Source organism: Hemitrygon akajei, chromosome 6 (genome assembly GCF_048418815.1).
Source record: "Hemitrygon akajei chromosome 6, sHemAka1.3, whole genome shotgun sequence".
NCBI classification, from domain to species: Eukaryota; Metazoa; Chordata; class Chondrichthyes; order Myliobatiformes; family Dasyatidae; genus Hemitrygon; species Hemitrygon akajei.
Genome location: NC_133129.1, coordinates 122,785,299 through 122,812,378, shown reverse-complemented (window position 1 = coordinate 122,812,378; position 27,080 = coordinate 122,785,299). Strand labels below are relative to the sequence as shown.

The window sequence follows — 27,080 nt, the reverse complement described above, 5'->3', positions numbered from 1 at the left end:
AAGGCGAGTCAAAAGGGCAATGTTATGGTAGTCACGAGAGATTTTGACACGCAGGTGGATAGGGAAAATCAGGTCGGTAATGGATCCCAGGAGAGTGAGTGCCTTTTAGAGCAGTTTGTCTTTGAGTCTACTAGGGGATCAGCTATACTGGATTGGGTGTTACGTTATGAGTCAACCTATAGCCCTGGAAGTGATGACCCCCTTCTGTTGGACTGTTTGTAGTAACTTCATTTTTATTCTTTCTACTTCTCTTCTAATATTTATATCTGTGCACTTGTAATGCTAAGGTGACACTGTGATTTCCTTTGGGATCAATAAGATATTTATCAATCTATCTATGCAAGCTTTTCATTGTAAGTACTCACCGTTCTTATGAACATGACAATAAACTTGACTTGACCTGACCATTACAAACTCTGTAATAGCTTGCAAGCTGTGCATCAGCATTTCTGGAAAAAGCACTGCAATTTCATAACAAGCAATGGCAAATATAACCAGAGCAGAATGCTGCCAAACACTCAGCAAATCAGACAGCATCTGTGGAGAGACAAACAGAGTTGCCATTTCATGTTGATAATGTCATGTTTTGTAACTCCAAAATATAAAACTAATTGAAAGAAAAACACGGTGCAAGGGATAACATGTTTTCGTTTTACTTCAGTGAGGTACGCATTTATGGCGTGGTGGCATGATAACGTTAGCCATTCACTTACTTCTACATGTAACCTATGATTAATTATTTAACTGAACAAAGAATGCTTAATCATACAAAATATTTATATTACTCAAATATTACTAAAATATTAAATACACAATGCTCCTCTCTGCTTAGCCATAAACTCCAACTCAATATAGAATGTATCTTAACTCAAATATGTAACGTATTACTCTCTACACAGTATTCTATATAATGCAACTGCTATATAGACATCCACAGCATAGAAAATTTTAAGTTGTCCCATTCAGGCCTTAAGATTTAATTGCTGTGGAGGACCACTTACTCTTGTGGGATAACACTTTAGCTCTCAGTTTGGATGCTGCCACAACTCTAAATTGCCACATAAGACAACCTCCAATAGGGGCAAGTTCATTCCAGCACTAGGGAAAATGGGGGAACTGGAATTTCTGCTGCACATTCCAGCCATTTTGGGTTGCCATGTAGACCTGAGACAGTCTTTTGTCATTTCTCTTTGGATCATCTCTGCTCTAACGGGGAGACTTTCAATTTGCATTTGGGAAAGTACGTCAAAGGGAGTGTCACACACAAAATGCTGGTGGAACACAGCAGGCCAGGCAGCATCTATAGGGAGAAGCACAGTCGACGTTTCAGGCCGAGACCCTTCGTCAGGGAGTGTCCTTTTCTATAAATTTTCCAGCTATGTCCTTTTCCAAGGGCGAACAGGACAATCCATCAGCATTTCCATGATTAGCTGTCATCCTGAATTTGATCTTGTAATTGTGTCCTCCAAGAAAGAGAGCCCATCTCTGAATTTGTGCTGCCGCTGTTAGTGGAACATCCTTCTGTGGATTGAAAGGTTGATGATCAGTAATGGGGGTAAACCTTCTCCCATACCAGTACTGGTTGAAACATTTTACACCTCAAACCAGACTCAAGCCTCTCCCCAATCTGTGTGTAATTTTTCTCGGCGGCGGTAAGAGAATGTGATGCAAAGTCTATGGGTGTTCACTTCCATCACTCATAACATGTGACATGACTGTACCTATACCAGAAGGTGAGGTGTCACAGGCAAGCTTCACTGGATGGTGTGGATCATAATGTCTGACGTTACCATTTCCATTGTCTCTGGGAAAGCCACCTCACACTGCTTTGTCCATTGCCATCTCTTGCCGATCTGTAGTAATGAGTTCAAGGGGTGGACACAGTAGTCAGGTTTGGCAGGAACCTGTTATAGTAATTAACAAATCCCAAAAAAGGACCACACCTGTGGCACATCCTTTGGCCTTGGGGCATCCACCTCTGTTTGAATTTTCTCAGCACACTGTAATGCTTTTGAGTTAACAATGTGACCACATTAAGCGATACTTGGTTTAAAGAATTCACACTTGTGTCATGCTCTGAGCCCATAAACTTCTAATCTTTTTAACACTGTCTTGAGATTTTGGAGGTGTTCCTTGTCATCCCCACCAATAACAATGATGACATTCAGGTAACACTGAGTGCCTGGGCACCCTTGCAGCACCTGGTCCATAGCTTTCTGCCAGAGTGCAGATTCAGACGCTACCCCCAAAATAAGCCTAATTATAGTGATAAAGCCCTTTGTGTGAGTTTATGGTGAGAAGTACTTTGGACTCTTCTTCCAACTTCATCTGATGGTAGGCCTCAGCTCAGTCCACTTTGTTGAAGTGTTTTCCTCCAGAAAGATTTGCAAAGATATTCTCTATCGTAGGCAGAGGGTATTGATCTATTTTACTGGGTTGATGGTGACCTTAAAATCACCACAGATCCTGACAGACCCATTCTCCTTGGCCTCTGGGACCACCGGCATTGCTCATAGGCTCCAATCAAACTTCAGCCTCTATGCGATCTAGCTCACTGACTACTTTGTTACAGATGGGATAAGAACTGGACGGGCTTTGTAAAACTTGGATGTGGCAATTTAATTTAACACTATTTTACCCTTGATATGTGTGAGTTTTCCAATGCCATCCTTGATCACTGCTGTGGCATTACCCAGGACCTTCCTTAATTCAGTTTCAATTGACTCTTTTGTAGGGGGTGTGGCATGCAAATGGTGGACAGATCTCCAATCAAGTTATAGTTGTCTCAGCCATTCACGTCCCCGCAATGCTGTCCCTCCTGTTTTTACCATATTCAAGCCCAATGTGGCTTGTTGGTTGTTGAATTTCACTGTTACAGATGTCGTTCCCACAGGAATGACCTTTTCTCCAGTATAAGTTCTTAGTTGGATATCTGTAGGCTTCAGTTCAATAGCTTTGAAAATGCCTTTGAAACTCATTTTGTGGAATGGCTGAAACAGCCAAGTCAGTGTCCAATTCCATTTTAATTAATATGCCACTCACTTCTGGTGTAAGCAATATTGCTTGTCTCTTATTAGTTTTCACGTTGTAAATCTCAAGTCTACTCAGCCCTGTGTCGCTCTTATCGTTATCAAATTTTTCATCAACAACATGCAGATTTTTTTGAAACCACACCTTGACTTTTTTCTCTTTTGTTTTTCCCTGTGCAGTCCATTTATTTTTGTCTTCCCGACATGCACTTTTTATCTGTCCTATTTTGTTGCATATTCTGCAAGTTTTGTCTTTAAACCTGCATTGGTCTGGTGTATGTGAGCCCCTGCCAGAATGGTAACACAATTTGTTCGGCCAGGCCAGTTTCTGTTTAAATGTTGCAATTTTGTTCATGTTCACTTTCATTCCTGACTGCAACTCAATTGCGTCTCTGTCTGCTGTTTCCATGGATACAATGATTTCAACTGCTCTTTTAAATTTGAGTTGTGCTTTCAATTAAGAGCCATTTTTGAATGCTTATAGGATTCCACAAACTAAACGAACTCACAGTGCATCATTAATCCCATCACTGCACTGGCAATAAGTTAACTGGATGGATATCCTAGCAGAAAAGACAGTCAAACAGCAATGGCAGGTATTCTTGGGAATAATGCACAAGATGCAAAATCAGTTCATCCCCTGGAGAAGGAAGGATTCAAAGGGGGGAAAGGGGCCACAGTGATTGACAAAGGAAGTCAGAGATTGCATAGCATTAAAAAAAAGGAAATATGACAGAGCTAAGGTGAGTGGGAGGACAGATGATTGGGAGATTTTTAAGGAACAACAGAACTTAACTAAAAAGGCAATACGGGGAGAAAAAATGAGGTACAAATGCAAGCTAGCCAGGAATATAAAGGAGGATAGCAAAAGCTTTTTTAGGTATGTGAAGAGAAAGAAGATAGTTAAGAACAATGTTGGGCCCTTGAAGAATGAATTGGGTGAAATTGTTATGGGAAACAGAGAAATGGCAGAAGAATTTAATAAGTACTTTAGATCTGTCTTCACTAGGGAAGACACAAGCAATCTCTCGGATGTATGGATGGGCCAAGGACATAGGGTAACAGAGGAATTGAAACAGATTGACATTAGGAAGGAAACGGTGATGAGTAGTCTGATGGGATTGAAGGCTGACAAATCTCCAGGTCCAGATGGTCTGCATCCTAGGATACTAAAGGAGGTGGCCCTGGAAATTGCGGATGCAGTGGTAATCATTTTCCAATGTTCCTTAGATTCAGGATCAGTTCCTGATGATTGGAGAATGGCTAATGTTGTCCCACTTTTTAAGAAAGGAGGGAGGGAGAAAACAGAGAACTATCATCCTGTCAGCCTAACATCAGTAGTGGGGAAGATGCTAGAGTCCATTATTAAAGATGAAATAGTGGCATATCTAGATAGCAGTGATAGCATTGGGCCGAGCCAGCATGAATTTACCAAGGGCAAATCATGCTTGACTAATCTATTGGAGTTTTTCGAGGATGTACCCAGGAAGTTAGACAAGGGAGATCCAATGGATGTAGTGTACCTCGATTTTCAGAAGGCATTTGATAAGGTCCCACATAGGAGATTGGTGGGTAAAATCAAAGCTCATGGCATTAGGGGGAAGATATTGACATGGATAGAAAACTAGTTGGCAGATAGAAAGCAAAGAGTAACGGTGAATGGGTGTTTCTCGGAATGGCAGGTGGTGACTAGTGGGGTGCCACAGGGCTCAGTATTGGGACCACAGCTGTTTACGATTTACATCAATGATTTAGATGAAGGCATTGAAAATAACATCAGCAAATTTGCTGATGATACTAAGCTGGGTGGCAGTGTGACATGTGATGAGGATGTTAGGAGAATTCAGGGTGACTTGGATAGGCTGAGTGAGTGGGCAGATACTTGGCAGATGACGTTTAATGTGAATAAGTGTGAGGTTATCCACTTTGGGAGTAAGAACAGGAAGGCAGATTATTATCTGAACGGTGTAGAGTTAGGTAAGGGAGAAATACAAAGAGAGCTAGGAGTCCTTGTTCATCAGTCTCTGAAGGTGAATGAGCAAGTGCAGCAGGCAGTGAAGAAGGCTAATGGAATGTTGGCCTTTATTACAAAGGGAATTGAGTACAAGAGCAAGGAAATCCTTTTGCATTTGTACAGGGCCCTGGTGAGACCACACCTGGAGTATTGTGTACAGTTTTGGTCTCCAGGGTTAAGAAAGGACATCCTGGCTGTAGAGGAAGTGCAGCATAGATTCACAAGGTTAATTCCTGGGATGTCCCAACTGTCTTACGCAGAGAGGTTAGAGAGACTGGGCTTGTACACACTGGAATTAAGGAGATTGAGAGGGGATCTGATTGCAACATATAAGATTATTAAGGGATTGGACAAAATAGAGGCAGAAAATATGTTCCAGATGCTGGGAGAGTCCAGTACCAGAGGGCATGGTTTGAGAATAAGGGGTAGGTCATTTAGGACAGAGTTAAGGAAAAACTTCTTCTCCCAGAGAGTTGTGGGGGTCTGGAATGCACTGCCTCGGAAGGCAGTGGAGGCCAATTCTCTGGATCCTTTCAATAAGGAGCTAGATAGGTATCTTATGGATAGGGGAATCAAGGGATATGGGGACAAGGCAGGAACCAGGTATTGATAGTAGATGATCAGCCATGATCTCAGAATGGTGGTGCAGGCTCGAAGGGCTGAATGGTCTACTTCTGCACCTATTGTCTATTGTCTATAATAGACAATAGACAATTGAAGACCGATGTCTTCAATTCAGTCACGTACACGGAAGTTGACTCCCCTTCCTTTTGATTCCACTTAAGAAACCTAAAGTGTTCTGCAATCAACAACGTTTTTTTATTCTAAATGTTCCTGCATTTTTTTCACGATATTAGCAAAACTGATTTCAGATGATTTGGTTGGAGCAGTTAAACTTCTAAGCAAACTGTGTGTCTTTCCACCGACGAAGGGTCTCGGCCCAAAACGTCGACAGTGCTTCTCCCTATAGATGCTGCCTGGCCTGCTGTGTTCCACCAGCATTTTGTGTGTGTTGTTTGAATTTCCAGCATCTGCAGATTTCCTTGTGTTTGGTCTTTCCACCGGCACTTGTTTCTCATTGGCTATTTCATTTGCATTTAAATATTGCTCTATTTCTTCTGTATACATCACCCAGTTATGTTTTATGTAATGAAACACGAATATCTTTCTGAGGTATGCATCCATTTCTGCTCTTTTATTTATTTATTATTACCTGGTACTCGCTGTTTATGAACCTGTAAAATTTTGTCCGGTTTCTTACTGTTTTATAGCACAACCGTCTTTCTTTTTCCAAAGACATACAAACTGCACTTTGTTTTTAACTCGACCATCTTGCTGCTCTTTTTTAAAAACTCAAATGTTTCGCTGCGCTTCAATGGGTAGGTAGCCGTCCCAGGTTTGTTTAAAACTTCCTCATCACCACCGTTATGTCTTGTAAATCCAAAACATAAAACTAATTGAAAGAAAAACATGGAGCCGAGAATAACGTGTTTTCATTTTCCTTTTGTGAGGCACATATTCATGACAAGGTGGCATGATGACATATACCATTCACATACTTTTACTTTTAACCAGCAATAAACTATGTCAGCGTTTCCCAACCTTTTTTTAGCCCAACACCCCCTAAAAAGTCTTCATTCTTGCAAACACCCACCTAAGGCACTTTCATGCTTACCAACACCCACCTTCATACTTGCCAATAACAATGAATGCTTATATATTTATAATATTACTCAAATATTACTTAAATATTAAATCTCCACAGATAACCTTTCAACGGTAGTTTGTCCAAGGATGAGGGAAATGGACGTTTTTGCTACAGCTTGGGGACAGGGAGCCACAAGTCTAAATAGGCTTGAGAAGCTTTAACATTCTGTGTCTGTTCATTCATTGTTTTTGTTTTCCTTTTCATAACAATGTTCTTTATTTTTTGTTCTTCCCCCAGTGTACATAAAGCAGTGATCAAAGTGTTCCAGGGAGGAAGCTTGCAAGATAATGAATTATACTCTCTGAATGAAAACATACGGTAAGTATTCTCTACAAGGTGAAGCAAACGTAAGCTGTACATTGAAACATATGATTGGTGTTAACCTGCAGAAGCCAGTCTTCAAGCTAGTTCAAAATGAGATAAGGTTAGTTCCCTGCAGGTTTCGGGGCTTTGCAGAAAGATCTCACCATAACTGAGTAGGTAGTGTTCGGAAAATTAGAACCATTTTTTTAAATTTAGTTTTTCCTTGAAGTGGGCAGCATGAACTAAGGCTACTAATTATGAAAGAACAAGAAGCTGGTGTTGACTATTTATGATAGGGAAGATCATGGCATCACCACAGATGGCTGGGCTGCTGGTTTATCCTTAACACCCATTCAGTTCACTAATGACTTCTGGAGATGAAAGCCCGCCCATCTCAAATGTCCAAAACTGGTGTGGGTGGCTTAACTGCCTTCTGAAAAATCATGACAAGTATTCATTTGTATCAAGAGTAGCTTTGGCTAGCGCCTTTTCAAAGCTCCAGGGAATGAAGAATCATGCTAGAAGCATATCCTCTTCAAGAGTATATGACATGAGCTCCCTTGCACTGAGCTCCTGGACCTCCTCACTTACTGGCTGCAGAAATGAGGGTGAACTGGGTGACGTGGTTCAGGTTGAGGCAAGTAGTAATGAGGTAGGTGTTGAAGTATTAATCGGTAAGGTGTGTAATGAGGAATTTCCCTGAAAGATTAGGCTTGGTTAACATGAAAGTTTGGAACTCTTTCAAAGTGTTTCAGCTCTTTTTGTGAAGATGACATCATGGTTTTTCAGAAGGCAGTTAAGACACCCACACCAGTTTTGGACATTTGAGATGGGCGGGCTTTCATCTCCAGAAGTCATTAGTGAACTGAATGGGTGTTAAGGATAAACCAGCAGCCCAGCCATCTGTAGTGACGTCATGTCCCTCCCTATCATAAACTCACAGTTTGAAACAGTAAGAGAGCAGCAGTGGATGAGGCCTAAGCAGATCATGTTGAGCGTGGAAGTCAGGGCAAAAAGATGGATAGGCATGATCAATTCATGCTTTTGAAGATGAAGTCAATGAGAATGTTTAAGGAAAAGATAATTGCAGGGGAGATGCCATCTATGTCAATTAAAAATTCAGATAAATGGTGTACACTTGATTTTAGTAAGAGGCAGGCACTAGTTAATTCTTTTTAAATGTTTTAAAATTTATTGACATACAGTGTGGAACAGGCCCTTCTGCCCCTTTGAGCCGTGCTGCCCAGAAATCCCCTAATTTAACCCTAGCCTAATCATGAGACAATTTACAATGACAAATTAACCTACCAATCAATACACCTTTGGACTGTGGGAGGAAACCGGAGTACCAGAGGAAATCCATGTGATCACAGGGGGAACGTACAAACTCCTTACAGGCAGCAGCAGGAATTAAACCTGGATTGCTGATACTGTAAAGCGTTGTGCTAACCACTACGCTACCATGCCATTCTGATGATGCACAGGTTGATGGGGTACCCAGTGAGTGAGGATATATTGGAATATAGCTAGGTGAGCAGTGGCATTTACCGGAGACGTTCAATGTTTCAGATGGATTTGGAAGAATAGATGGAGAGAATTTGTTTTTATCAAAGGCAAAATAACAAGGGAAGCTGAACAGAAACTATTTGCACAACATCTCATTATGACCTAGAGGTCATAGGCTAGAGTGAAAGATGAGATATTTAAGGGGAACCTGAGAGGGACCTTCTTTGCTTAGAAGATGATGTGAGTGTGGACCAGCAGAAGTGGTGGATAAGGGTTCAATTGCAACATTTAAAAGAAGTTTGGATAGGTACATGGATGTAAGAGTATGGAGGACTATAGTCCGGGTGCAGGTAGGTGGGACTAGGGAGAAGGGTCAGCATGGACTAGATGGGATGAAGGGCCTATTTCTGTACTGTAGTGTGCTATGACCCTATGACCTAAAATGAGCTGTTTTACAACTGAGTGAATCCACATTCAGTAGAAGTTTTACCTGACAAGAGAAAGTTAGCAGCAGGTCATCGAGACAAAGAACTAACAGAGCTCCTGGTAATTCACATGAACATTTAGCATTGGATTTCCCATCTACAACCTTACTTACTTTTTTCCAGCTGCCAGGCACTACAACTACAAATCCATTACAAAACATGTAAACCCCAGCTAATTAGTTCAAATTTTTTCAAGTTATCGTTGACTATATCCCTAATCTGGAATCCAGTAACCTCCTACAACTGACTTCGGCCTAATATGTCTGCAACTTCCTCTCTTTGTTTGTCTTACTTCTCTGAAATAATAGAGTTCCACTTACGATTTTCAAAAATTAAAAAAAATGTATAAATAGTTCTTAGATTAAAAAGGCTTGTTTAGAAGAACACGGACAAAGTGTCTGTTTCCTGTAAAGCTCCGGGTTGCCAATAATGCCTCTATGTAGCATTTGCTAATAGTCTGCTCGTACAGCGTGTGCTCACTCTGGGTTTCCTCGGGATCACTGGACATAAACCAAACAGCTGAATTTTAGCATGAGGTCAGAAATAGAAATGATGTGTCATCAGAGAGATACATCTAATTTGTTTCACAGCTCCTCAACAAGTGAAGCAGCCCTTGCCTGCAGGCAGCAAAGATGTAGACAATATTTGGAGCAGTAAGGCATGTGGCAAGTAATATTTGTGACACACAAGTTCCAGGTGATCTCCAACCAGAGACAAACTGATCACCTACCTTGGAATTAAAAATATTATGATCACCGAGACCCTCCCAACCATTGACCAGAAATTAATCTGGACCAGCCACACAAAAAGTGTGGTTACAACAGCAAGTCAGAAGTTGACTATCCTGCAGCAATCCTCTCTCTTCTTTCCACCATCCAGAAGCCATAATTACCTTATAACATCAACAACACTTAAAAACCTCTACACTGTACAGGAAAATGCAGCCTAACAGCCACACTAAGTGTTCTTTCTGGAAGCATCTCACAGTTCATCCAGTGTCGTTGGGTCTAAGCCCGGGAGCACTGTGGGAGCACCTTCACCAGAGTTCACGCTGCTGGCTCGGCACTACCTTTTCAAAGGCAAATGGGAGTCAGCAAGAAGTGCTCACCGTGCCAGGGTTGCCCATGTCCTGAAGTTAGTAAATAAAAAGTCCTTTTGTACTGTTGTCATGGAGCTGAGATGCACCCTAGGGTGCGGAGGGACACATCGTCAGTGATGTAACCTGGGGTCACCGGGTGTTCCGGGTCTTTCAACCTCAGACTCTCTTGCCCAGATGACCCAGCCAGGGTTGATCAGGCCCCGGCTTGTGTCCCAGCACCATCGATCCACGGGTCACACCTCTTGAGCCACAGCCATCTGGAGGCTCCCTCAGCAGCCTCTGACAATCCTGATGGCTCTTTTGTTTACAGCTGCCGTAATGGGGAGGAGAGAGTAGGTTCTACACAAAGAGCACCCCTCCTGTCTAGGCTCACATCATTCCCTCCACCCCTGTCTCTGGCACTGCTCCATCAGGTCCTGGTATTCGGCTTTCTTATGCTCAAACATCTCTGCAATCTGGCCTTCCCAGGGAACTGTCAGTTCTACCATGATTATTTTTGTGTTATTCTCCACACATCTCCCTTCATCCGTATTTTCAGCTATCACTGTCAATTCCTCGTTGTGCTCCTTTGTATACCCTTAACCTGTCACATCTGCTTTTTGTCTTTTTGTACATTTCTCCTTTGGTTTTACATTACCTCTCACCTCTTTTGCCGACCTTTGTTATTTATTTGTCCCTCAGTGGGTTTATTCGAAGCTACATTCCATTACACACATCTCACATGTTCCTGCGATTTATACCAATTACAGAGACCAGTTTGCCACTGTCAGACTCTGACTCAAACAAATCTGAGAGCCAGCTTTACCAAATTCTATAAATCTTAGTAACTATGTCAGTTTTTCCATTTGAAACCTAAAGTTGAAATCGAACCTATTATGATCATTGTTGGGCAAATGTTCCCTTACTGTTAGATGATTAACTAATTCTGGCTCATTGCACACGACCAGATCTGCTGTGGCCTGCCCTCTTCTTAGAACACCGTGTTAACACATGCATCACCCAAAGTTCATGTTAGGTTCTGCCTGGTAACCAACAGTAGCAACTAAATATGAAGCCTGGGCTGTTTTGTCCCCCTCTGTACCATGGGTATATTTATCCATATGTAACATCTTCAAAATGGTACATCTAGTGCCACTGTGTCAAATTTCCTGCTCAATACACTTACTCAGTGAGCTTAGCTTACATATTCAAAATTAAAGCAATTAAATTACTCAAGATCAAGTCTGTCATACAGCCAGAAACAGTGCCTTCAACTCACAAAAGCTGTATTTGTTTAATATTATTTATTCATCTGAAATGAAGATGGAAGAACAAACGTTAATGACATAGAAAATCTAAGCCCAAGCCACTGATTACTCTTTATTATTCCGTTACTAGATGTGAATGTTATTGCCAATGTCAGCAATAGTTGTTCATCATTGATTGCCCTGAGTGGGGGAGGTCAAGAGTCAATTAGGCTGAGAGCTTGCACTTGAGCCAAGAAACGTGTGATAGAGACCCAGGAGCAGGAGGTGGAATGAGAGGAAAGGAAGAGTGTGACAGGAGTGAGAGTGAAGAGGGAGGTGAGTTAAGCAAGGGGCCAAAGGGAGTGAAAGAGGGTGGGAAGCAGGCAAGAAGGGAAGTGCCAAAGGTAACAGATGGAACAGCGGCCGTTCAGATTTCGGGAGTGAGAGAATAGGTGACTCATTCAGGTTGGCAAATGTGCATTAAAAAGCAACGCTTCCAGGGATTTTCAGCATTCGAACAGCAGTCAATCAGAGAACAGGATTTAGTAGCAAGGCCAAATAAAAATAAGGCAGAACCAAGCAGAGCAGCCATTGTTGGAGTGGACAGGGTTAGAGTGGGGGCTTGATGCTTCAGCTCTTTGAGGCTTCAGCGAGGAGAGGCTTGAGTGAGAGAAGGCAAAAAGCCATAGGAAGATTTTTTTAAAGTTTTTTTTATTGATTCCTCCTTTATATTTGCACAGTTGGAACAGTAGGGATGCCAGGCAGGATGATTGGCTGCTCCTCTTGAGGGATGTGGAATACTTGATCTCCAATTAGGGAGTGAGACAGGGCAGGTGATGGAAGTTTGTGCAGGGGAACACTTTGCATCCAGTGATCATAATGCCATTAGTTTCAAGGTAATTGTGGAAAAGGATAGGTCTGGTCCTCAGGCTGAGATTCTAAATTGGAGAAAGACCATTCTTGGTGGTATCTGAAAGGATCTGGCGAGTGTGGATTGGGATAGGCCGTTTTCTGGCAAAAGTGTACCTGCTAAGTCAGAGACCTTCAAAAGTGAAATTTTGAGAGTACAAAGCTTGTTTGTGCCTGACAGAATAAAGGGGAAAGAAAACAGGTTTAGAGAACCTCGGTTTTCAAGAGAGATTTAGGCTCTGGTTAAGACAACAAGGAGTTACATAGCAGGTATAGGCAGGTAGGAACAAGTGAGCTACTTCAGGTGTATAAGAAATGCAAGAGAACACAAGAAAAAAATCAGGAGGGCTAAAAGAAGGCATGAAGTTGCTCTGGCAGACAGGATGAAGGAGAATCCTAAAGGCTTTTTTGTTAAGAGCAAAAGGATCTTATAAAGAGCAAAAAAATCTTATAGAATTTTTTGAAGATGTAACTAGTAGAGTGGATAGGGGAGAGCCAGTGGATGTGGTATATTTAGATTTTCAAAAGGCTTTTGACAAGATCCCACACAGGAGATCAGTGTGCAAACTTCAAGCACACTGTATTGGGGGTATGGTATTGATGTGGATAGAGAATTGGTTGGCAGACAGGAAGCAAAGAGTGGGAGTAAACAGGACCTTTTCAGAATGGCAGGCAGTGACTAGTGGGGTACCGCAAGGCTCAGTGCTGGGACCCCAGTTGTTTACAGTATATATTAATGATTTAGACAAGGGAATTAAATGCAGCATCTCCAAGTTTGCGGATGACACGAAGCTGGGCGGCGGTGTTAGCTGTGAGGAGGATGCTAAGAGGATGCAGGGTGACTTGGATAGGTTAGGTGAGTGGGCAAATTCATGGCAGATGCAATTTAATGTGGATAAATGTGAGGTTATCCACTTTGGTTGCAAGAACAGGAAAACAGATTATTATCTGAACGGTGGCCGATTAGGAAAAGGGGAGATGCAACGAGACCTTGGTGTCATTGTACACCAGTCATTGAAGGTGGGCATGCAGGTACAGCAGGCGGTGAAAAAGGCAAATGGTATGTTGGCATTCATAGCAAAAGGATTTGAGTACAGGAGCAGGGAGGTTTACTGCAGTTGTACAAGGCCTTGGTGAGACCGCACCTAGAATATTGTGTGCAGTTTTGGTCCCCTAATCTGAGGAAAGACATTCTTGCCATAGAGGGAGTACAGAGAAGGTTCACCAGATTGATTCCTGGGATGGCAGGACTTTCATATGAAGAAAGACTGGATCGACTAGGCTTATACTCACTGGAATTTAGAAGATTGAGGGGGGATCTTATTGAAACATATAAAATTCTAAAGGGATTGGACAGGCTAGATGCAGGAAGATTGTTTCTGATGTTGGGGAAGTCCAGAATGAGGGGTCACAGTTTAAGGATAAAGGGGAAGCCTTTTAGGACCGAGATGAGGAAAAACTTCTTCACACAGAGAGTGGTGAATCTGTGGAATTCTCTGCTACAGGAAACAGTTGAGGCCGGTTCATTGGCTATATTTAAGAGGAAGTTAGATGTGGCCCTTGTGGCTAAAGGGATCAGGGGGTATGGAGGGAAAGCAGGTACAGGGTTCTGATTTGGATGATCAACCATGATCATACTGAATGGTGGTGCAGGCTCAAAAGGCCAAATGGCCTACTCCTGCACCTATTTTTTATGTTTCTATGATTGCAAGGGACAAAATTGGTTCTCTAGAAGATCAAAATGGTAATCTATGTGTGGAACCAAAAGAGAAGGGGGAGATCTTAAGTGGATATTTTGCATCTGTATTTACTCAGGAGATTGACACAGAGTCTATAGAAGTGAGGTCATGGACACTGTAAAGATTAAAGAAGAGGAGGTGTTTGCTGTAATGAGGCAAATTTGGGTGGAAAAATCCCCAGGGCTTGACATGGTGTTCCTTCGAACCCTGTGGAAGGCAAATGCAGAAATTTCAGGGGCCCTAGCAGAGATATTTAATTCATCCACAGAGACAGATGAGGTATTGGAGGATAGCTAATGTTGTTCCCTTGTTTAAGAAAAGCTTAAGAATAAACCAGGAAATTCTAGGTTACTGAGACTGACATCAATAGTGGGAAAGTTATTGGAAGGTGTTCTAAGGGACTAGATGTAAAAGTATTTGGATACACGGGGACTAATTGGGTATAGTCAGCATGGTGTGGTAAGTTGTGTCCAGCCAATTTTATAGAGTTTTTCATGGAAGTTACCAGGAAGGTTGATGAAGGCAAGGCAGGGATGTTGACTACATGGACTTCAAGAAGGCATTTGACAATGTCCCACATGGGAGGCTGGTAAAGAAGGTTCAGTCACTTGGCATTCAAGATGAGACAGTAAATTGGACTAGACAAGGCTTTGTGGGAGAAGCCAGAGAGTGGTAGTAGATAGTTTCTGTCTGACCGGAAGTCTGTGTCTAGTGGAGTGCTGCAGGGATCGGTGCTGGGTTAGGTGTTGTTTGTCATCCATATCAATGATCTGGATGATAACGTGGTTAACTGGATCAGCAAATCTGCAGATGACACCAAGATTGGGAGTGTAGTAGACAGCGCGGAAGACAACCAAAGATTACAGCAGGATTGGGACCAGCTGGAAAATGGGCTGAAAAATGGCAGATGGAATTTAATGCAGACAAGAGTTGCACTTTGGGAGGACCATTGAGTGGTAGGGCACTGAGGAGTGTGATAGAACAAAGGGATCTGAGAACACAGGTCCATAATTCATTGAAAAGATCGTTAAGAGAGCTTTTGGCAAATTGGATTTCATCGGTCAAAGATGTGAGTGCAGGAGTTGTAATGTTATTTTGAAGTTGAATAAGACATTGGTGAGGCCTAATTTGGAGTATTGTGTGCAGTTTTGGTCACCCGCCTACAGGAAAGATGTAAATAAGACTGAAAGAGTACAGAGAAAATTTACAAGAAAGTTGCCAGGACTGGAGAACCTGAGTTATAAGGAAAGATTTAATAGGTCAGAATTTTATTCCCTTAAATGTAGAAGATTGAGTGGAGATTTGATAGAAGTATACAAAATCATGAGAGGTAGAGATAGGGTAAATGCAAGCAGGCTTTTTCCACTGAGGGTGGGTGAGGCAACAACCAGAAGTCATGAGTTAAGGGGGAAAGAAGAAATGTTTAAGGGGAACGTGAGGGGAAACTTGTTCACTCTGAGGGTGGTGAGAGTGTGGAACGAGCGGCCAGCGCAACTGCTGGATACAATTTCAATTTCAACAGTTAAGAGAAGTCTGGACAGGCTGTGGATGGGAGGGGTATGGAGGGTGTGACCTGGGTGCAGGTTGATGGGAGTAGGCTGTTTAAATGGTTGGCACAGTCTAGATGGACCAAAAGCCCTGTTTCTGTGCTGTACATCTCAGTGACTATAAAAATTCAGTAGTTTGGCGATGAGAGACAGAAAGAAGAACAAGTGAACAAAAAAAAATCCATTCTCACATTTCCTTATGATAGGGAAGGCAGCCATTTAGCCTACTGTGTCTATGCCAGATCTCAGAACACTCACGTTTGGCTCATTCCCCCACTTACTTCCCTGTGAGCAGTCCTCTCTCATGTGCTCATCAGCTCCACCCTGGTTCTCCTGCAACTACCTACAGTACAAACAGCCTGGTAGCCACCACACATCTCTGGGGTGTTAGACGAAACAAAAGGAAATCCGCCCGGTCACAGAGAGAATGTGCAAACTCCACTCTGTCAGCACCAGGGGATTAGGGTTGAATTGAGGTTGCTGGAACTGAGCGACACTGTCTGTTTTTCACTTCAGAGAGACTATATTCACAACTCACAGTGTTTTAGATTCCAACCAGCTCCTCGCTTCCAGTTACCCATCCGCCTGCATGTAAATCTTCAACCACTGATATTTCTTTATTCTTGTTTGATTTCTTTCACTTTCAAAGATCCTTAATGATGCCATTCTCCAGCTGCTCTTGGGGAGAGTAATCAGGATGTTTAGGGATGTTCCCCACGCTAGCTGGGGAACAAAGGAGAAGGAATATGTCCCTTTCTTAACGTGGTGTGTGAACTAAGCTACCGTCTCTTTGAAAGGAATACAGGGAACAGTGTCTTTACTTGCATAAATTGCTGGAGGAACTCAGCAAGTCAGGCAGCATTTACGGAAATGAATGAACAGTCAACGTTTCAGGTCAAGACCCTTCTTCAGGGCTGGAAAGGAAGGGGAAAAACGCCAGGATAAAAAAAGTGAGGGGAGCGGAAGGAGGATAGCCAGAAGGTGATGGGTGAAGGCAGGCGGGTGAGAAAGGTAGAGGGCTGGAGAAGAAGGAATCTGATAGGAGAGGAGAGTGGACCATGGGAAAAAGGAAAGGAGGAGGGGACCCAGAGGGAAGTGATAGGTAGTTGAGAAGAAGTAATGTTTCCCTCTTCTTCTATTCCTCTTACCTCTTCTCACCCGCCTATCACCTCCCGAGTCCCCTCCTTCCCTTTTCCCTATGGTCCACTCTCCTCTCCTTTCAGCTTCCTTTCTCTCCAACCTTTTACCTTTCCCACCCACCTGGTATCATCTATTATCTTTTACCTATCTACTTTCCCCTCCTCCGCCTTCTTATTCTGGGATCTCCCCCCCTTCCTTTTCAGTCCTGAAAAAGAGACTTGGCCCAAAACATCCACTGTTGACTCTTTTTCACAGATGCTGCCTGACCTGCTGAGTTCCTCCAGCATTTTGTGTGTGTTACTTTGGATTTCTAGCATCTGCAGAGTTTCTCGTGTTTGTAGTGTTCCTGCCTGCTCCTTTCAAATGTACCGGGGCTCAGTACAGTCACCACATTAAAATAACCTAACAAACCAGAGGCTTGGGGGGCTGATCCCACCAGGGAAGCTGTGGAATTTTACACTTCACTGATAGAATGTTTAAGGCTGAAACTGTTAGTGGCATTGACACATTGTAAGAGAATGTTGAATTGCTGAAACAATGTGGAGGAGGAGACTTAGAATATATATCATGAATAAAATTATGCCTAGAATAAAACTGTATTTCAGAGCAGGTAGCCGGGGCAGCTTGGCTGGTCTCGGCCCAAGTCGTCGACTGTTGACTCTTTCCCACAGAAGCTGCCTGGCCTGCTGAGTTGCTCCAGCATTTTGTGTGTGTCGTCTAGTTTGATGTATGTTGCTTTGAGCAGCAGGATGTTTTAGATCTCTCACCATGTTGAACCGAGTGGTAACTGGAATCTTTCTCCACAGGCAGCTACTGAAGAGTGAGCTGGGTCCTTTCATTACTGATTACTTTCAGGTAAAAAGACTTGATTCGAAGACTGGTAGTTTTCTTTGCATATCACACAATATGCAAACTATATGAATCTCTCTGTTGGATTACCAAGTTCCATTTTCATTTTTAAAATCTTTTAATTAGTACATAATCTTCTACAGCTATAGAATAATACAAAACTTCAACAAATTAATATGTATACAAATAATAGAGCCGAAGAAAAAGAAACGCTGATCATAATATAGGAAGAAAAAATTTATATAGGAAAAAGAAGGAAAAAAAGAACCCCATCTAACTAAAAAAAACCCACTAACTACAAAAAAAAAGAAAAAAACCCATTAGGAATCAACCCCCGGAAGCAATACGTTTAACCATCGTTTAAATATATAAAGAAAAAGAGTCATCAACCGCTAATTCATGTTTTTTTAATAAAAAAATAAAATTGGAAGGAAACCATATAAAATAATTCAAATTAAATGATAATATTAAGCAAAAGAACCCCATTTTCTCTCAAAGTCAAAACGGGGTTCAAAAGTTCTACTTCTAATTTTTTCCAAACTGAGACATAACATTACTTGAGAAAACCATTCAATTAATGTAGGGCAAGAGATATCTTTCCATTTTAATAAAATAGCCCTTCTTGCCAACAACGTAACAAATGCAATTACATGTTGATCTGAAGATGAAATACCCTGAATATAATACGGAACGATTCCAAATAGAACAGTCAGTCTATTAGGTTGTAAATTAATTTTCAGAACTTTAGAAATTGTAGAAAATAAAGATTTCCAAAACAATTTTAATGAAGAACATGACCAGAACATATGTGACAAAGTGGCTACTTCAGTTTTACATCTATCACAGTAGTTATCTATACTAGGAAATTTTTTAGATAGTCTCTCTATCACCATTATCTAAGCAACCTCAATGTGTTATCTCTCTCGATGCAGAAAAGGCATTTGACAGAGTCGAGTGGCCATATTTGTTTTGGTTTTGGTAATTTAACAGATGGATTCAAACGATTTATAAGAACCCTATTGCCACAGTAATTACTAATAATTATAGGTCTTTTTTTCACTTTCTCATGGTACTAGACAGGGATGTCCATTAAGCCCTTTATTATTTAATCTTGTATTGGAGCCTTTAGCTATAACATTACGAGAGGCTAAAAATATTCATGGTATTTCTATAAATGGAACCATACATAAGATTACTCTTTATGCTGATGATCTTTTGATTTTTATTTCGAATCTTGAGGAATCAATTCCTAATCTTTTGGAAACACTTAAAGATTTTGGTAAATTTTCAGGATATAAACTTAATTTGAATAAAAGTGAATTGTTTCCATTAAATGCTCCTGTTAGTATATATAATGATATTCCTTTTAGAATTGTTAATATATTTAGATATTTAGGATTACCAAATTCCAAACGCTTATAATTTGATATTTAAGCTTAACCAGGCCCTTCAGTTTAGATTTTATCAATTGGTATACTGTATATACTGAAATTTGCATACTAATCCCAAATTTCTTTGGGTGTTGGTTTTCCAAGGTGTGTGTGGGATTGAAAGGTTAAACTGCTTGCTGACACTCCATGACTGGTGCACTCTACTTTTCAACTGAGTAGCAACTGGCATCTAATTACATTCCACATTCACATAAAATTGAAATTCTTCAGTTATTTCTGAATATTTCAGACCATAAGACCGTAAGATATAGGAGCAGAATTAGGCCACTTGGCCCATCAAGTCTGCTCTACCATTTCATCATGGCTGATCCAATTTTCCTCTCAGCCCCAATCTCCATATCCCTTCATGCCCTGGCCAATCAAGAATCTGCCTTAAATATATGTAAAGACTTGGTCTCCACAGTTGCCTGTGGCAATGAATTCCACAGATTCACCACTCTCTGGCTAAAGAAATTCCTCCTCATCGCCATTACAAAAGAATGCCCCTCTATTCTAAGGCTGTGTCTTCTGGTCTTAGAATTCCCTGCCATAGGAAACATCCACTCTATCAAGGCCTTTCACCATTCAATAGGTTTCAATGAGGTCACCCTTCATTCTTCCAAATTGTAGAGAATACAGGTCCAGAGCCAACAAACGCTCTTCATATGACAAGCCATTCAATCCAGGATTCATTTTCGTGAACTTCCTTTGAACCCTCTCCAGTTTCAGCACATCCTTTCCAAGATAAGGGGCCCAAATCTGCTCACAGTCGTCCAAGTGAGACCTCACCAGTACTTTATAAAGCCTCAACATTACATCCTTGTTATATCCATTTCACCCATGTTGCATGGATAGTGTTCCTTGAATGGTAAACTTCTATATTATACAGCAATACTGCAAGGTAACCTACTTTCTCACCCTATTGTTACTTCTAAGCCAGAGTTTCCAAAGCCTTTTTATGCCACGGACCAATACCATTAAGCAAGGGGTCTTGGACCTCAGGTTGGGAACTCCTGATCTAAGCAGATGTTCCTAAGCCCAGGTCTGTTCCATAAATTATTCATCCATCTGCCTTAACATTTCACTAAATATTAGCGAAGGCTCCTCTTTAATTACACAATAGAAACTACTTTCCCTTTACAGCTTATGCATTATGGAGCCTCTATGGAGGCCTAGATGCTGGCATATCTGCACTGTGGTTTAGTATGTGTGGAGTTGAACCCAGTATGAAAGGCAGCATCGTTGGGGATCATTGTGGGTTATCTGAATTGCCAGGAAGAATTTGTTCAAAAGGTCGAATGGCATTTTGGTGTCTTAAATCTGACCTAATGTCCACCCTAATACCAACCAGTAATTTCAAAGTTCGAAGTAAATTTATTATCATATTACATCTATGTCACCACATACAACCCTGAGATTTGTTTTCTGGCAGGTATTACACAGTAAATGCAAGAAACACAATAGAATCAACGAAAGACCGTACCCAATGGGACGGACAAACAATCAATGTGGAAAAGACAACAAAGTGTGCAAATACAAAAGAAAAAAAAATCATAATAAATAAATAAGCAATAATTATCGAGAACATGAGATGAAGAAATTTTGAAAGTGAGTCCTTGGGTTATGGAAACAGTTCAGTGCTGGGGTGAGGGAAGTACTTCCCCCGAGTTCAGGAGCCTGATGGTTGAGGGGTAATAACTGTTACTGAACCTGGTGGTGTGGGTCCTGAGGCCTTCCTGGTGGTAGCAACGAGAAGAGAAAATGGCATGGGTTGTGGTGGTCCTTGATGATGGATACTTCTTTCCTGTGACAGCGCTCCATGTAGATGTGCACAATGGTGAGAAGGGCTTTACCCGTGATGTACTGGGCCGTGTCCACCACTCTTTGTAGGATTTTCCATTCAATGGCATTGGTGATTCCATAACAGGAGTTTATTGCAACCAGTCAATAAACTCTCCACCACACATCTGTAGAGGTTTGTCATACCCCGCTCCCCACCCCCCCCCCCCACACACACTTAAGATGTTTTGCTCATAGCTAATTGAACCACTTAATGAGATTCCAGTTCAAAGCCTTGCACAGAATGGACTCTAACTATCCTCAGAACTAATGCTGACGATTAGATAAGCAAGCTGGGAAAGGGGAATAATGGTGACAGTTGGGAGAGTGGTGGAGATCAGTTCTTCCATCAATGATGAGCCATAGATCACCTGGAGAGCAGGTGGGAGGTCAGTAGGTTGAGTGGGAAGGTTTTGAGGGCCTTGGATAGGGTGAGAGAGTGGAGGGGTTTGTAGACTAACGCTGGCATTGTGGGTGAAAAAGTCGTGGGGAGGGGGGCATATGGTTAGAGTCCAACCCAATCATTGGGATCAAGGCCAAAGAGTCAGTCATGATAAATACGTAGGTTGAGTGATGGGGATGGGGGAGCAAGAATAGGCAGGACTGTGGGTGGGTGGCCTGTTGTGGCTGTCTATCTGGGATTGAGTTTGGCAGGGTTCATGGTCTGACATTGTTCTGTGATTGTCCTGAGAATGCCCATTAACTGTCACTCCCAAGGCAACGGATAATTTCTTCCGCAGTACCTCTTGGGGAATAATGTAACTTTGTGTACATCTCACACCAGGAGGATTTCCTGTTAAAACAGCTAGGAAATTTTCGCTCTGTGCTTAACTACATTTTCATTGTAGTTTCACTTCCCCAAACCCCCAGCGAGTCACCAAGGATCAAATATGTCCTAACTCCCTTCCTCTCCCTCTCTCCTGACCACCCTCCTCCCTCCACCAAAGCTTCTCTGCACAAATGCCTGAGTAAAAATGACAGCAGAATCCAGCCAACGTCATCGGAGTCCACACACTTCCTAAGGCAGGGTGACCATCACAGGTACGTCCTGCCAACTATTCCTACTGCCCGAGACCGCTGGAGGAAAAAGGTTAAAATTATCCCTTAAACAGAAATCAACAGAAGAGCTAAGGAGGCAACTGCTGTGACCAATTGTTGAGCACTATTCAATTCCAATATGGCAAGTCAATGCATTTGGACATATTGATAGCAAGAGCAACACTGGAAACCGCAATCATGAGACACAGCAGAGTTGGAGAAGTATAGAACATTCAGTCTCTCAAGCCTGCAGCCCCACTCAAATGATCATGGCTGTTCTATACTGGCCTTAGCTCCTCTTCTGTGCCAGTTCCCCATAACCCTCAATTACTCGATCTTCCAAGTATTTATCTACTTCCACCTTAAATACGAATATCTTATGATCTGGCCTCCACTGTAATCTGGGTTGGGGAATACCAGAGTCACTCAACTTTAAATGACTGATCTTGTAGCTATTGTACATTCCTTTGTTCCTCACACTCCCACAGGTGAAAACGTCCCGGCATCCAGCCTGTCGAGCTTCCTTTGTATCTTCTCTATTTAAAAAAGGTCACCCCTCATTCTCCTAAACTTCAAAGAGTTCAGTCCGAGATGACCCATCTGTATTGACAGGACAGTGTGCTTGAACCAGGAACTTATCTGGTGAATTATATTTGGCAATGCCTCCTATACTACTTTTTAGGTAAGGGCCTAACACTTTGTAAAACTACAGGTGCCCCCCACTTTACAAAGGTAGAGCATTCCTATGAAACCTTTCTTAAGCCGAAATGGCATAAAGCGAAGAACCATTAAATTATATGGGTAAAATTTTCGTAAAAGCGAAAATCCTCTTTGTAATGCGAAATCAGGTTACTAATGTAGGTCTTTTGTAAAAGCAAAGTGGTGTAAAGCAAACATTCGTAAAGCGGGGGACGGCTGTATAACTAAACTGACAGACACAAGAGACAACAGACGCTGGAATCTGGACAAAGAAAGAAGCTGCAGGAGGAATGCAAGGTTCTGGTAGCTGGATTTATCACCTCTGGTGCTTAGGTCAGGTACCATCTGTGGAGGGGAATGAACAGTCAACCCAAAACATTGACTGCCCACTGCCCTCCTCAGATGCTGCCTGACTGCTAAGTTACTCCAGCATCTTGTTTGTAACAAAACCTCCCTATTCTTAAACTCCAACCTCTTCACAATTAAGACCAGCCTACTACTTGCCTTCTTATCTATTTGTTGGACCCACCAGATAGCATTCATGATCTTGAACACCTAGATCCCTCTTGACTCTCATTTGCAGAGCACTGTCGTAACTAAAGGTGAGCTAGAAAGGCAGATGGTGATGTCATTAAGGGTGTAATCATGGGCATTAGCCTCCATAGTATCCAGGGCATCTTCAATGAGCAATGTCCCCAAAAGGCAGCATCCATCACTAAGGACCTCCGTCACCCAGGTCATGCCTTGTTCTCATTGTTACCATCAGGGAGGAGGTGTACACTCAGCGATTCAGGGACATCTTCTTCACTTCTGCCATCTGATTCCTGAATGGACATTGAACCCATGAACAATACTTCACTACTTTTTTATTTCTATTTTTCCACTACTCAGTATAACTATTACATGTATATATATGTAGCATCACGCAACGGTTGGCGGCAGGAAGGACATGCAGTGCCTATAAAAGGTATTCATCCCCCCCGGAAGTTTTCGTGTTTTATTGTTTTACGACATTGAATCACAGTGCGTTTAATTTGGCTTTTCTTTTGACACTGATCGACAGAAAAAGACTCATACCTAAGTGAAAACAGATCTCTACAGAGTGATCTAAATTAATTACAAGTATAAAACACAAAATAATTGATTGCACCCTCCTCCTTAATATAACACACCAAATCATCACTGATACAAACAGTTGGTTTTAGGAGTCACATAATTAGTTAAATGGAGATCGCCTGTGTGTGGCCAAGGTGTTTCAATTCCCGTGTCTGGAAGGTCCAACTGCTGGTCAGTCAGTATCCTGGCAAAAACTACACCATGAAAACAAAAGAACACTCCAAACAGCTCTACAAATATGTTATTGAAAAGCACAGGTCAGGAAATGCAAGAAAATTTCTAAGTCACTGAATATCCCTCGGAGTACAGTTAAGTCAATCATCAAAAAATGGAAGGAATATGGTACAGCTGTAGATCTGCCTAGAGCAGGCTGTCCTCAGAAACTGAGTGGCCATGCAAGAAGGGGACTAGTGAGGGAGGCCACAAGAGTCTTATGACAACTCTGGAGGAGTTACAGGCTTCAATGGCTGGGATGGGGGAGACTGTGCAGACAACAACTGTTGCCTGGGTGCTTCACCAGTCGCAGCTTTATGAGAGAGTCGCAAAGAAAAAGCCACTGTTGAAAAAAATTCCCATGAAATCTCAGCTAGAGTTTTCCAGAAGGCATGTGGAAGACTCAGAAATCAGCTGGAAGAAGGTTCTATGGTCCAATGAAACCCAAATTGAGCTTTTTGGCCATCAGACCAAACACTGCACATCATCAAAAACACACTATGCCCACCGTGAAGCATGATGGTGGCTGCATCACGCTGTGGGGATGTTTCACTGCAGCAGGCCCTGGTTGGTTTGTGAAGGTAGAGGGTAAAATGAATGCAGCAAAATACAGGGAAATCCTGGAGGAAAAACTGATGCAGTCTGCAAGAGAACTGTGACTTGGGAGAAGATTTGTTTTCCAGCAAGACAATGACCCCAAGCATAAAGCCAAAGCTACACAGAAATGGCTTAAAAACAACAAAGTTAATATCGTGGAGTGGCCAAATCAGAGTCCAAACCTCAAACCAATTGAGAATTTGTGGCTGGACTTGAAAAGGCTGTTCACTCACAATCCTCAGGCCATCTGACAGAGCTTGAGCAGTTTAGTAAAGAAGAATGGGGAAACATTGCAGTGTCCAGATGTGCAAAGCTGATAGAGACCTATCCACACAGACTCAAGGCTGTAATTGCTGCCAAAGGTGCATCTACTAAATACTGACTGGAAGGGGGTGAATATTTATGCAATCAATTACTTTACGTTCTATATTTGTAATGAATTTAGATCAATTTGTAGAGATCTGTTTTCACTGTGACACAAAATTGTCTTATTCTGTTGATAAGTGACAAAAAAAGCTAAATTAAATTCATTGTGATTTGTGATTCAATGTTGTAAAACAATAAAACATGAAATCTTCCACGGGGGCCGGGGGAGGGTGAATACATTTTATAGACACCAACCAGCAACCCCTGCCCTTCATACTACCCCCCATTCACTACTGGTGTCTGGAGTGCTTTCTGGAGTTATTTCTCCTGGCTGAAGCCTGCAGGGAGTGGAGTGGTAGGAGCAGGACTTTGTCCTGAGTTTATGGCTTCTGCACAAACCAGTCGCTCCCAGTCCAGGTAGAAGACAATGCAGTATGACTGGGGTAAAGGTCAGAGACACATGGAGCTGCTGCAGTGAAGCGGTGGAGGACACAGTTCACAATGTGAACAGTGACCTGCTACTGCAGCATAGCCTTGCCACGGTGAGGGTGGAGTCAGCCTGCCGTGGTGCAGGAAGAGGAAGAGGAAGGGAGGCGGCAACTCGGTCCTACCTCGGCTGCCTGCAGAACGTTCATCCAACAGTTGGGTAAACAGACCAATTGCCCATTCGCCGTTATCCCCGCAACAGCAAAGTAAAAGCCCCGGTGTTATAAGCTCCACCCTGGTGTCCAGATAAGTTTCTAAATAAACATTAACATTAAAATGCCAAATGGTCAGTGTTTTTAGTGTCTCCTCTCACAGTCTGCAGCCTGGATGGTAGAAATTGATGAATATTACAGAGATTACCAATGAGCTTGGACAGAGAGCTCTTGGACTCTGAGTCACCATAGATTATGTGGATGCACCACACCGCATGAGAAAATGCTTGGTCATTGAGAGTGGCAGAGTGCGTCTGATGTGCTACGTCATGAAAGAGAGCCAGCTCCTCGATGCGAATATGAGTCTTGAAGCAGTGCCGGGTGCCTGAGAGTCATTATGAACCCTGACTGACAGACTGATAATAGATGCAAAGTTTGAGCCGACTGACATAATCACGAGAGTCAAAAGGAGTTTGAATCCAGAGCCTCTGAGTTTAATTCCTGTTCCCCCTTCCCTCAAAGAGTTTGCCTGAACGCCCTGAGGGCAATGTGTCCACCTCCCTTCAGCCCAGTGACAGACAGATCAATACCCTTGTGCCGCAGCCACAACGAAATTCAAGGAAGAAAGATCAACTTCATTTGCTATAAACATTCACATGATTTAGGAAATTGCTTGGTGTGTTGTCAGAATAAAGAGCTATATAAAATATGAAGTTAGAGGTTGGAGTATGGATATGGAACAAATTGTTCATCACTACGTAAATATCATCATGTGTTTATATTGTAAACAGCAATACAGGTTTTAAGTGTTTATAGAGCAGTGCAGTGACTGAGGTAATAGGGAGGGGGGGTGGCTAAATAGAATGGTTGATCAGGTTAACTCCTAGGGAAAGAAACTGTTCAGTTTTTGTTTAAACAGCACTATAGTGCTTTCCAGAAGGGAGCTTTTGGAAAACTGATTGGTGTCTGCACTGATTTTACCTGCCCATCTCTTTGACCTGGACACATACAAGTCCCACACACAATGTGCTGGAGGAGCTTGGCAGGTCAGGCAGCGTCTGTGGATGGGAATAAACAGTTGACATTTCAGACTGAAGATGGGTCTTGGCCTGAAGCATCGGCTGTTTATTCCTGTCCATAGATGCTGCCTGACCTGCTGAGCTCCTCCAGCACGTTGTGTGTATTGCTCTAGGTTTCCAGCATCTGAAGTACCTCTTGCGCCTGTGACACACAAGTCCTGCAGTGGTGGTAGACTCCATCCAATGACCTTTGCAGCTGACCTGACAGTTCACTGCAGTTTTTGTGCATTGTGAGAGGGTGCTGCAACAAACCAGACAGTAATAACTGATGTAGAGATGCTGTCTATGATAACAGTGTAGAACTGCACCAGTATTTTCTGAGGAAGGTGGAATTTTACCAACTACCACAAGAAGTATATCTTCTGCTGAGCCTTTTTGTTAATAAAGAAGGTATGGTTCTCCCAAGTGAGTCCTGCAAAATAATGATGCCCAGGAATCTGAAATGGTGCTACCTGTAGAGTTGTTGAAGATGATTGGGTGGAGAGGAGACACATTTCTCCCGAAGTCAATA

The 27,080-nt window shown here is 42.3% G+C and overlaps 2 protein-coding genes across 7 annotated transcripts in view; both read left to right on the top strand.

Annotated features, from left to right (window-relative positions):
* Positions 1 to 27,080, top strand: part of arhgap1 (Rho GTPase activating protein 1) — a 518,954-nt gene that overhangs the window by 265,905 nt on the left and 225,969 nt on the right. The window lies entirely within an intron of this gene.
* LOC140729436 (proline-rich protein 5-like) overlaps positions 1 to 27,080 on the top strand; it is a 122,649-nt gene that overhangs the window by 56,943 nt on the left and 38,626 nt on the right. For 4 of the 5 annotated variants that reach the window (XM_073049171.1, XM_073049168.1, XM_073049169.1 and 1 more), the window contains 2 exons: positions 6,989 to 7,069; positions 17,512 to 17,560. In XM_073049171.1, the coding sequence (XP_072905272.1) occupies positions 6,989 to 7,069; positions 17,512 to 17,560 (130 nt within the window). Of the gene's footprint in view, positions 1 to 6,988; positions 7,070 to 17,511; positions 17,561 to 27,080 lie in introns of those variants that run through there. The other variant, XM_073049172.1, reaches the window with a different exon arrangement.